The sequence below is a fragment of the Gymnodraco acuticeps genome, unplaced genomic scaffold (assembly GCF_902827175.1).
Source record: "Gymnodraco acuticeps unplaced genomic scaffold, fGymAcu1.1, whole genome shotgun sequence".
Lineage (NCBI taxonomy): Eukaryota > Metazoa > Chordata > Actinopteri > Perciformes > Bathydraconidae > Gymnodraco > Gymnodraco acuticeps.
The window spans coordinates 836742-850028 of record NW_022991040.1 but is presented as its reverse complement, the minus strand read 5'-3'; the positions used below and the strand labels follow the sequence as shown (position 1 = coordinate 850028).

The following is a 13287-nucleotide window of genomic DNA, read 5'->3' as shown; positions in this document are numbered from 1 at the left end:
TTTTATACCATCAGAAAGCCATACATCATACGATATTTTGTACGCCTTATGGGTACACGGAGAAGTTATATTTATTTAATGCAACGTTATGGGTTTTACATGTCCTGTTCCGAATAGGGTAATCATTGCAATATTAATTGAGCATGTTCTGCTCAAAGGAGGGAGTGTCATGATTATACAGATATGTTGATTTCAGTGACGTTGTAGTTAATAAATAATAACATGTAGTTAACAATAGGTCTCATACCGACAAAAGGTATGCTAAAGCTTGGGCCTCCTCCAAGGAGGGAGTGGTCCAGTTTTGGATATTAGACGAATACAAGTAATGAATATGTCAGAGCTCTGAGTAATATTATCCAAGTTTTGTCTACACAGGCTAAGAAAGCTACAGAGATACAAGACGAGACACCAGAAGAGACTCCTGTTCGGCCAGGTGATTGGGTGAGGGTGAAAGTTCACAAAAGACAGTGAGCTGATCCCCGGTGGACAGAACAGTGAGAAGTTGTAACGAACTTCACACGCGCTCCGGTTTAAAGGTAAAGAAAAAGGAGCAAATTGACACCACCTCACACATTGTCACCCTTCACTGGCAACTTCCAGAACATTATTGGGAGTTAGGACTGATTTGGCAGAGCTGGAACAAAACAATAAATAGAAATAAGATAAAGATAGAAACAGCTCAAAAGACGAATTGTCTATAGATTTTAATAGATAGTACACTAAAGTGAAAACCTATTTTTGTTTTACATCTGAAAAAGAGTCCAATTTTTGTATACGTTATTATAGTACTCATTATTTAAATTCTGTAACTGACACCAAGGGAGAAAATAGAGATGATGTCAAGAACAAAGCCAAAGCTATTGTGGGGTCCCCTAAGGATAAGAGTCAGAATAGCATTGTTGATTGTGCTCATTACACTTGGCACCTTTCTGGTTGGATGGGGAGTACAATATCAAGTAAGACCTGGATCCATTAGTCCACTCATAGAGAATGCCCACATCACTAACAAAACTCCAGCTGTGTTTCAGAGAGTTTCACTTATCCCCAGAGCCAAAAGATCAGCTGAGCAACAAGAGGAGGAGTTAGAAATACTCGGTCCCAAAGGTGAGGAGATTACAATCAAGATGATTCACCCCCCATATATGCAGTTCTTGTATCAAATGATGAGATGGGTTTAAGTGATTGGGATATGTTTCGTGAAAGGCGCTATATAAATTGAAATTATTATTATTATTATATGTTGGTGATGGGAATTTACAGATTAGGGGAATCTAAAAATACACTGGATCCATGTTTTAGTCTGTGCCAGAAACACCCCTGTTAAGTTTATGGACAACCAACCGGTGACCTGAGCACAATTATTGAAAATGATTAAACAGGCTACTAACCCACAAGTACAGCTTTGTACGTACACACTCTATGAACAAAATTCCCCAGCAGATTGTGGCGACATTGCAGATATGTTCAGTCACAAAAGTTACTTTTGTTCTAAATAACAGTAAGATTTAAAGTAATGGAGAAAATATGGGGACGTTCTTTTATAGTGTGTGAAATATGTGGTGCTTGAAACATGTAGGTATTTTTTAATTTATAGAAGAAAATGGTTTCCTGAAAGAGTTATTTGGAGTAGCCATGTTACAGTGGGTGGAAACACTGTTTAGGGATATGGCACAACCATTTAGTAGACATTAATTGGGTTTAGATGACATTTAACATCTAAGACAGATAGTAAGATTAGGAAAATAGAGTGGAAAGGATTGGATATCTTTTACCTCAGTGTGTTAGAATTAACTATAGGTAATGCGGCCCGAGATCTCTCTCTCTCTCTCTCTCTCTCTGCCTGTCAGAATGCTACGACCCAATCTTCAGACAAATGACCTCACCACAGGAGACTCCTCCTCCTCCGGTTTAAAGACAGACAACCCGAGCTGAACCAACAACGACCTGAGGCATCCAGAACCATCTCCACCTGAGGCATCCAGAACCAAACCAGCATGCTGACAAAGAGCCAAACTCTCAACGGTCCCTCAAACAGGACATGAAGTTCCAAACTGAGCCGCGAGATTTGGCACAAGAACAGAGTGTGGGACATGAGACCAGAATACACCACTCCATGCAACAGCGTAGAGACTGAAAAGGAGGAGATGAAATGCAAAGCAGTTGGGCCACTGAAAGAATTACAGCGGGAAGATCCAAGTGCGGATGGACTGAGGAGAAGACAGGACGGAGGAGGAGACAGAACCAGAGGAGTTGGCATGGGCCAGCAGAACGTGAGGGGGTCGTGGCTTGACGACCAGAGGGGGAGAGAAGGAACACAGGAGTGAGTGAGTTTACACATAAACACACTTATTAGAAAATAATCCTAAAGACACACTGAGGGTAGAACATATTATTCAATCTTTTCATAATATAAACAAATTATTCTTATAGAGATTCTTATTCATGTGAGAATTTGGGGAAGATTTAATTTGTTATAATATAGATAGCAGGCAAATCTTTATTTGAATGGAAAATGTTAAAGGTAGAGCTGGAACCAAGCCAAAGAAAGTATTCCAATCTAGAGTATTGGTTTCACCATTGTAGCATGGTTGTTACCATAGGAGAACTGTTAAGGTGGAAATAACATTTGTTTGTCGTCCAAGATGTAGAGTTTTAAAAAGACACTAGGCAAAGAGCGATTGAAGATTTTAATTTTGAAAAAACTAGTATAATTGGGAGTAATACATGCGGGGCCTTGGATCACTCATTTTAAAGGTGCATATTTTCAGCAACAAATATCGTTCAGGGAGAAGGGGTTGCTCAACCCACCCTGCAGATGTTTTAAATCTTACTTACAGCTTCAGAGGGAGCGCACGGCACCAGAGTATGAGTTTTAAAAGACAAGTGCCACCACCTCCTAATGCTCATCCATTTAATCAGTGATGACCTGACATTTTGAGATGTTATTTAAAAGGAGAAACATATCTGCCATTAGTGAAAATTCCTGAATTGAACTACAAACCATAAATGACTTATGTTTTTAAAGTCCTTGTTAGAGCACCCAAGGTTCCACACACTGTTAAAGGGGGTTAGCATAGTTATTTAAGTAGACCAGAAATGAAAATAAATTAGTATGAGTTATTGATATTCCACCGGTTTTCACACCATTTCAGGGACTTTATCACTGCATTAGAACAGACCACCCCAAAGCCAGTAGGGCTAAGAGACCAGTCCCAGGGGGAGTTTAGGCTCCAGGGTACAAGGATAGCATAGGGGCGCCCAGGGAAGGCCTAAATGTTGCACTCATTCCATGTCCTAAAATACCGATTGATCACGACGGCCTCTTCTAGAGAACATATTACTTTCATACCTTAAATGATATGAAAGGAGGGAGGGTAAATTTCTCATGAGGAGACAGTTACAAATGCTAGTAGAACAAGACGGCCCACCCCAATACAGATGTTGATGAGTTAGTTTGAATGATGTTAAACGATATGGATGTTCAGAGATGAGGTTGTTCAATGAATGTCCAGCCGATGTGATTCTTTAAATGATGAAATCATGTGAAGAAGTGAGCAAAATAAAATGCTAAAATGGAGTGAATTCATTTCAATTTACTTATACTATTACAAGATAGTGTATTTTTATTTCAATTTACTCTATACTATTCCAAGATAGTTTATTTCATTTTTATTATTTTTCACTGTTCAATATGGTAGATTTCATGTATTTTCGAATCATTACTATTCTAAAATGGGTAGTTTCTTTTCACTTTGTAAAAACAAGTGCCTTAACACTGAGTGTATTATGAGAACGGTTTCTGTGAAAGGAGGGAGGAAGAAATGTTCTGATACCAAGCCATTGCTGCTATTTTGAAGAACCATATTGAATGTTAACACTAGAAGTTATGCACAAGGGAAAACTTTGATGTTTGAACACAGTCAAAGTATTTTTGTATTTTTGTAAAGTTGAGGATATTCGAACCATTCCATTTTGATTGTATGTTTTTGATATGAGTTATGTACTATGCAGAGTTCAGATGAAGAACTCATTGATTTCAGTATTATACACACTTTTTAGGTGTGTAAGACTGTTAGAAATTAAAATCAATGTTTTGATGGCATAATGTACCTTAAATGTACCTTTAGTTTAAATGCTGTTTTATACTGAAAAACCAGAAGTTCTTGTGCACAACCAGTTAGACTTTTATTCTGAAAATCCTTCACCTCCGGTTAGCATTTAGCATGAGGCTAATATACCATTTCCTGTAGAGGTGAATTTAGCAGCGATATGATATGATGTTGCACACCGAAACCTACTGATTTCAACACTACAACTATAGACGTCGAGATATTATTATTGTTGGATATTAAATGAAGGTACAGTTTATTTGAGTAAGTTATCGTTTACAGATGTGGGTAGCATGTCACAACATTCGGAGCGGGACAATATCCTGTTTGTGACTTTACCGCGCCTTTTTTATTAATTAAAGTACCAATTTGAAAACATCTCAGAGACTCCATTTAGTCTCCTTTTTAAGCTTCTCTTTCCTGGATGCGAGAATAACCATCACATTTAACAGTAGTAGGTAAGAAACAACCTTCAAAATCCTCAATATAAATTAGAAAAACCACAATCTCTATTATAAAGATGCAATAAAACACCCGGTAGTAATAACCTATTAAAAATACAGGTTTTGTTATTTACTAATCTAGTTTAGTAGAAGGAAAGCTCCAAATCACTCTCCCTCTTAGCTTTCTTTGCCGCAGTTAACGGGTTATTTTACCTGATAACGTTTCCACAGTCAACATTACTCCAGTTGTTCCACAATAATGGGAATACATAAAATGTAAGCTATTGTATTGTATTTTTTGGCCAAATGCTCTCTGATAGTCAGTGATTCAGTGTATTTGTCTTTACTGGTGAAAGGGATATCACATCCAGAGAGCTCTGACATGCAATAAACGTCTACTACATAGTGATTAAGTTAATCCAGAAATGCTGTCTATTGTCACATTAAATAACTGATGGCTATAAATAGAGTATGTATTGAAGAGGTGAAGTGACAGCCACTATTTATTCATAGCAGGTGTATAGGTATTACACATTACACCTTTAGTACCTTGCAAACCCCCATAGTTAAGAGGTAACCATGAAGGAATGTTGTAGCATCCTCTCCCATCCTCTCTTTCCTCGGCATCACAGTGGTATAGGAGCACATTCATGTCAGCCAGGGTCAGCTTGGACATGATACTAAGGAGGAAGAGCATATCAGCAATGATGATGACAGTAAGCAGAAGAACATGGGTATAAGATATACAACTATGCATTGATAGGCATAACGGCCCGTCCACACAGCGGCGTGCGTTCAAGCTTGGCGGTGGGCGTGTCTGAAGCTTGGGGAGTTCTCGCGAACAACGCGACCAACAACCAATCAGATGAATCTCCCGCCCCCGACATACAGTTTACGAAGTAAACTGGATATAAACTCCCCAAACAGGCGAAAACCTACCAGTTTCACCCACTATCTCTGCCACCTCCCTCCATGCCTGGCTCCTCCGGTTTGTATCCCGGTAGGTGAACAGGGACTGATCGTACAAGACCGGGTGATTCCCTACCGCTATGATACATTTCTCCTCCATTTTTTGGAATATGAGGAAATGACCTGCGGTGTGTCTCTCCCAGCAAACACGCGGTTTGATTGGCTAGCGCTTGTACTGCTTGTCCTTGGGTGTCATGAAAGGCGCCTTAAAATAAAATGTATTATTATTATTATTATTATTAAACGTACAGTAGCAATCGAAATTATTCAACCTCCATTACACAATAAACAAATTACAAAATAACTGTTCAAGTAGTTCAATGAAATTCAAATATTAGACCCTAACCCTACTTATTATTGTTAATTTAGGTGTTGAGCAGTCAGTTCTAGTGTCAGCAGAAAGTATTACAAATAATGATTACAAAAAAATGCAATAGAAAATATATAAAAAATATATTTTAAGATCATGTTTAATCATCTGATTTGTCTGTACATTGCTGTTTTAGTCTGTGTTCTTCTAATTAGTGTCTACAGTGAAACCTGAAGAGTGCCTCACCAGCCATGAACCTCACTGCACGTCACTGCAGAAGCTTATATATAGACATCTAAGTTGTTTGTGCCCCACCACTTTTGTACTGGTGTTGAGGCATACAAACATCATTAATGGCTTGGTTAGAATAGATGGTGTGCTGTACCTAATATACCCTAACCCTACTTATTATTGTTAATGTAGGTGTTGTTATTGTTAATTTAGGTGTTGAGTCATACAAACATCATTAATGGCTTGGTTAGAATAGATGGTGTGCTGTTTTCAGCCAGAGAGCCGGTCTGGTACTGAGGACTAAATTGGATCAGGTGGCTTCTCAGGGCCCCCAACTTCTCATGGGACCTAGGCTCCAGAGTCACCCTGTAGAAGAACACAAATCACATTTAGAACCAAACCCACCCAGACATACTAATCCAATGATTTAGACTAAGTATGCACAGGACTATTCTTTCACTCCATCCACATGCTGACACACCTGAAGATGATGATGCTGCCTGGTGTAAACTTCTCAAAGGCTACCTCCTGAAGAACACTGTTGTGTTTTGAGACCATGTCAGCCTTTTTCACCAATTTACTATCATTCAGCTGGGAAACATTTTTGAAACAATTGAAAACATGAATTATGAACCATGGGGCAGTTTTGCATGTGGCAAAACATTTATTATTATTATTATATATACTGTTTATATACCTGGATGTGTTCTTTGATGTCTATAGTGCAGTTTGGCAGAGCACTCATGTTGTCATCTTTTTTGTTGGAGTTGGTGCAGTTCACAATGGTCCGAGCCTCCACTACCACCTCTTTAATCCGACCTAGAGACAGGAAAAAAGTAGCAGTTAGCTGGAATATCTGAAAGGGAAAGCAGTTGGCATATCAGAGGCCTGTACTACGAAGCAGGATTTTTGCTTAGCCGGCTAACTTCAGGGAAAACTCGGGGTTTCCGGTCCTACGACGCTGGTTCTTTTTTTAGCAGGCTAGATCTCCATGGTAACTTATGCTGAGCGGCTAACCTGCCCCGGAGCAGGTTAGGTTGCAGGCTAAGATCAACTCAGTGAAAGCACTGCCTGTTGACCAATCAGAGCTCAGTGTGCCGAGTTTAAAGCGATCAAGTCATATTACAGAAGAAAGGAAATACAGAAAAACTGCAGTTGCAGGAAAGACGGCCAGCAAAAATCACCGACTGTGTGAACGTGAACATTAATAGAATATCACCTCCCATCTTCAGAGCAATCTGACTATTATAACATTAGCGTTAAGAAAGCTTAATTAAATATCTGCCACAACATAAGTAACCGGATCAGAGTAACATTAAGTACAGTCCGCGGCATATCACTTCATAATGTATCATATATTTTCTTATCTGAGTCAGCTGAGCCGTATCTGGCCGTGCAACACTCACAGTGTCACATACTGTATGCAGAAGTATTATTTTAAGCAACACATTTAGTTGACAAAACACTCGAGTCAAATGTAATTAAAGTCAGATCCACTCGTGTCTTAGACGGGGCAGTGATATCATAAACCTGTTAATGTACGCATTCAAACACTTCTGTATTCACCTTGCAGGTGTGGCTATGTGGCTTTTATCCTGGATAAAGTGTTTAAGACATGGATGTTTAAAGTTTCACTTCTTCATATGTCTAATATTATAGTTGACTTTTCATTCAGGAAGTATGACGCTGCGCTGTCAGTACGCTTCTCCATGTTTGTGATTGGTCGAATGCTCCAAATACCACCCCTTTCATGTGAACGCGCACCTAACTAGATAGGACACGGCTGGCTGGAGCGATCCACTTGATAACCAGCGTCGTAGGACAGTTTAGCGAGAGCGCGTATGTTTTGGATTAGGCCAACCGGCTAACTCAAACATATCCAGGTTATGTTGAACAAGCTTCGTAGTACAGGCCTCATGAATAGGATACACAATGTTGTTGTTAACATAATTAACTTTTATTATTATGATGATTATTATTGTTTCTATTATTATAAAAAATGACCACCTTTTTTTTTTAAAACAACAGTTTTTTGATATTATGTTGTTATTATAAGTAATTTTTCCATTTATTTTGTTTATCTGTATCAGATCTCGATGTATTGCATTATGCTACCTTTTTTCTTTTTATGAACTGACCCATGCACTACGAAAAACCAAAATAGCATATCACCTGGTATTAACATGGGTGGAACATCATTTGTATAATAGTGTGTTTCTGGATTCTTGATCGCCCTTCGCAGCACAGCTACCACAGACTGGTGGCTGCTGGGACAGTGTCTGGTTACTGCAACTACGGACTCCTCAAGCTGCTCCACATACACCTGCACAACCAGGAAAATAACAGCAGATAGACCAGATTTAAAATATGACGACAAACCAGTGGATACCAGTACCAGTACCTATAAGTAGGTAAAATCTACATTACCATGTTGGGTTTTTATTATTATTTTACATTTAAGGCTTTTCTATGTTTTTTTAAATGTTCTATTCAATCTCTTTATTTCATGACACTATGCCCAAAGCTGATGGTGATGAGACTGAAATGTCCCGTCTAATAAAAAATGTCAATCAATTCCCCAATCCTCTGAATCTTTTTTGTAATTTTCCACCTATCTGAATCATCCTCTCTGAATTTCCTTATCCTGCTCAACTGAATTGAATATCCTCCTGGTCAATTGTGTTAATTTCCTTATCACTTTAGCTATCTTTTCCAATTCAGTTTGTAGATTGTCAAGTTTGTAACTCCTCAAGCTTTCTAGGCATTACTCTGTATTCAAAACCCACCACCAAAAAAATCCATTGTGATTTTCTTTGACAAAGCACCAGTACAAACACTTAGACAAACTACTTATATCAGGGAGAGAACAGACCTGAGAAAAGCCCTCAGCAGCCAGCTTGTGGTGAAGCCTGTTCAGTGCCAGCTTTACAGCAAGCATCCCAGTCTGCAGGTTGACCTGGCTAGATGTATGGGGCTCAGAGTTCCAGCATGTGTACTGTTGATTCTCCTTCATTGTGGAGAGCTGCACAATAATAATAATAATAATCTATTGTATTTACAAGCGCACTTTTCATTCGAGTAAACACAACTCAAAGTGCTACAGAGTAAAAAGGGTGAAACAAAACAACAAAAACAATAAAAACAATAAAAACAACAGAATAAAAGCAGTGACATTTATGCCGGCATGGTTTTTTTTTTTTAAATCTAGTAAAAGGCTATTCTAAAAAGATGCGTTTTTAGGCCTTTTTTAAAAGCATCCACAGTCTGTGGTGTCCTCAGCTGGTTCGGGAGGGCATTCCAGTCTCGGAGCAGCGGAGCAGAAGGCTCGGTCTCCCATGGTTTTCAGTTTTGTCCTGGGGGGAAGGAGGAGGTTTGCCTTTTCAGATCGTAGGTTTCTTGTGGAGGTTTGTGGGGTGAGCAATTATTTGATGTAGGAGGGAGCATGCAGCATGCACTGATAAGTGAAGAGGGTGATTTTGTAGTCAATCCTGAGTGAGACCGGGAGCCAGTGCAGGGATTTGAGGATGGGTGTGATGTGTTCATACTTCCGTACTCTCATCAGGATCCTAGCAACGCTGTTCTGGATGTATTGCAGCTTCTGGATGTTCTTGCTATGAATCCCAATGAGAAGTGCGTTACAGTAGTCCAGCCTGGAGGAGACAAAGGCGTGGACAAGCTTTTCAGAATCTGGCAGACTGAGTGTGGGCGGAATTTAGCAATATTTCTGAGGTGGTAGAAGGTGGTCTTGCATGTTTGTTTGATGTGGGCCTCAAAGGTCAGGTGAGGATCGATTTTAACACCCAGATTGGTAACAGTTGATGAGAGTGGAATGTTCTGACCAGAGAAGGTGATGCTGGTGATGGAGGATGAATGGACCTGATGTGGAGTGCCAACTAGAATGGCTTCAGTCTTGGAGCTGTTTAACTGAAGGAAATTGTGCTTCATCCACACCTTTATCTCCTCCAGGCATGTTATTATTGTGGATGATGGCAGAGGAGCAGAGGGGGTTGGGTTTACTCTGATGTAGAGCTGTGTGTCATCTGCATAGCAATGGCACGATATTCCATGCCGGCTGATCACACGACCAAGGGGGGAAATGTATATGGTGAAAAGGGTGGGGCCGAGGACTGATCCTTGGGTACACCACAGGTCACAGAGTGTGTTTGTGATTTTGTCGCTCCCAAGATGACATGCCCGGTGAGATAAGAGGTGAACCAGTTTATCGCAGAGTCAGAGAGTCCAATTGTCGAGCGAAGACGATGGAGTAGAATTACATGGTCGACGGTGTCAAATGCTGCAGTTAGATCCAGGAGGATGAGGAGAGATGGAGATCCGGTGTCAGCTGTCATCAGCAGGTCATTGGTCACCCTGACTAAGGCAGTTTCTGTACTGTGGCTCTGGCGGAAACCAGACTGGAATTTTTCAAAGAGGTTATTCTGTTTGAGATGTTCCTGGATCTGAATGGCAATTACTTTCTCCAGTACCTTGGATATAAATGGCAGGTTGGAGATGGGTCTGTAATTAGCAAGGACTTCAGGGTCTAAGGTGGGTTTTTTGAGCAATGGTTTGATGACAGCAGCTTTTAATGGCAATGGAACATGACCAGACTGGATGGAGTGGTTTATCACTGAAGTGATCAGCGGATTTATTTCACCAATGTTAGATTTAACCAAGGGAAAGGGGTCAAGGGCATAGGTGGAAGGTTTCATCTTTTTGATGATGGCCTCAACTTCATGTCAGTGAAGCAGCAAAGAGGCTGGGTAGGTTCGGGCTGGGGGTTGATGGTCTGGACTGGCAGAGCAGCGGAGTTTGAGAGGAGAGAGTGGATGGTCTCTACTTTTTTTCTAAAGAATGTGATGAAATTATCACACTGCTAATCTGTGGTGTCTTTGTGTAGGGGAGTCTGACGTTTGAGGAGATGATTTATGGTGGAAAAAAGTTGCTTGGAGTTGCCAGCGCTATTGTTGATGATAGTGGAGTAGAATTTTTACCGCGTGTCTTTGAGGGACTTTGCGTAGGCCTTTTGGTAATCCCGGTATGCCTGTCTGTGAACAGAGAGTCCTGAAGCCTTGAGGCGCCGCTCAAGGACACGCCTCGCTGTCTTCATTTTCCTCAGCTCACAGGTGTACCAGGGGGCTGAGCGTGAGAAAGTGACTGTTGTGGTTTTGACAGGGGCGTGGCGATCCAGGAGACTGTTCAGAGATTTATTGTAAACGTCCACAGATTCATTGACTGATGTAGGAGTCAGGCCTGTCACAATAATTAATTTTGTTGGACGACACATTTTCCTGGAAATCATTGCGATAAACGATAATATTGTCGGCACCGTTGTAAGACCAGTTTAGACCACTGACATAATGATAATATATAATAATAATTCAAGTACATCCTTTCAAACAGAACTTTTTATTGAACATTCAACATTGCAAATGAAATGTGAAATAATATTCAACTATATAAATTATATATAATAAATAAAACAAATTAATTAAATTATAAAAAAATAATTAAATCACACACAACCAAAACAATACATTAAATAGACTCAGGCTGGAAAACAGAGATCTCTCTCTCTATCTATCCATCCATCTATCTATCTATCTATCTATCTATCTATATAAATACATAAATATGAGCACACATTGTCTCACAAGCAAAAAAAACATCCTTAAAACAAGTCAAGTGTACAGTCCACTGTCCATACAAAGACCCATATGCCTCAACAGGCCATATCCAAATCTGTATTTCAAAGTTTTCGAGCAAGGAACACCAACATCTTTGCATTGTCGGGCAAATGCATATTTGATTGTAAACTGTCGGGAAGGTGGGGCCTCTCCATCTCTAGCTGCCGTGTTTGCTCCCAGCTGGGAAAACGGAATGGGGTGGTTGTGTGTTTCAGGTGCAGTTTAAGGTTGGTCGTATTGCTAGCTTTTGTTGCTATCTTTTTAAAACAAATGCGACATAACGGTTCATTCAAGTCCGTAGGTTCGCCTCGTTGATTTGGCTTAAATCCAAAATATTCCCACACCGGAGATGTGGAATTTGGTTTCTCAACCAATTCCATTTAACTTCAAATTCCCCTCGAGAGTAAGTCACACGTTGTCTCCTGCTTGGCTCTATATTATTCATTTGGCTGCTACACTGTTGCACGGAGTGTCCTGACCTGGCTGTGTGTGAGCCCCACCCCTCACAGCGCGCCGGGCCCGGCAGCCACTGCGCGCCTGGCTAAAATGCTGGTCACATCCTTATGTAAACAAACACGCATGTAAACGGCAATTTATCGAGGTCAGAAAAGTTATCGAGTTCATTTTTATTTATCCTACGATAAGTCAATTAATTGCTTATCGCGACAGGCCTAGTAGGAGTTATTGTGGAGAGATGCTGGAGATCCGACATCATGGTGTCCGGGTTGATGTTTTTCAGATTTCTGAAACGGATTTGACTCTTGGGTATCGTGTAGGGTAGCAGCAGTGGCAGCTCCATTGAGATGGCCTTGTGATCCGACACACCTAGATCGTAAACTGATAGTTTACTAATGGGGGCATAGTTTGTGATTACAAGTGTGTGTCCCCTAGTGTGTGTGGGGGCATCAATATGTTGTGTTAGTTTGAGGCAGTCCAGAAGGTGTAGGAACTCGGCTGCATAGTGACAGGAGGGGGCGTCAACGTGAATATGTATGTCTCCTAGTATTATAATGTTGGCAGAGGTAGCGCAGAGTTTAGTGAGAAGATCGTGCATCTCTGGAATGAAAGCTGAGTTGGGTTTGGGTGGCCGGTAGATGATAAGTATTGTCAGTGGGAGGGGGGGGTTTACATTTAAATCCAAAGCATTCAAATGAGGATAGTATATGCAGAGGCAGGGGGGACAGTTCCAGTTCATTTCTATGTATTATTCCTAAGCCGCCACCACGACCAGTGCTGCAAGCTTTTTCCAGGTAGCTGTAGCCAGGGGGACAGACATCATTTAGAGCACAGTAAACCTCTGGTGGAAACGTGGCTGGTTGCCACGTTTCCGTGAGGCACATAAAGTCTATTCCCTTGTCCATTTCAAACCTTTATTTAACCAGATTGGTCCCATTGAGATCATAGATCTCTTTTTCAAGGGAGACCTGCAAAGTCCATGATGTGGTCTTGTATGAATGCCGATTTGTTTGTAAGGGATTGTGCATTAAACAGTTATATTTTTGACAGTAGATGAAATGGTGGGTTTCTGTAGGGTCCGGAGT

General features: G+C 40.5%; 1 protein-coding gene across 1 annotated transcript in view; it reads right to left on the bottom strand.

Annotated features, from left to right (window-relative positions):
• The window catches only part of LOC117559810 (glycogen debranching enzyme-like), a 131376-nt gene that overhangs the window by 57463 nt on the left and 60626 nt on the right, over positions 1–13287 (bottom strand). Inside the window, exons 15-20 of the mRNA XM_034236497.1 lie at positions 8935–9084; positions 8235–8385; positions 6760–6881; positions 6544–6653; positions 6294–6428; positions 5102–5232 (exon numbers count right to left, since the gene is read on the bottom strand). Coding sequence (XP_034092388.1) covers positions 5102–5232; positions 6294–6428; positions 6544–6653; positions 6760–6881; positions 8235–8385; positions 8935–9084 — 799 coding nt within the window. The remainder of the gene's footprint in view (positions 1–5101; positions 5233–6293; positions 6429–6543; positions 6654–6759; positions 6882–8234; positions 8386–8934; positions 9085–13287) is intronic.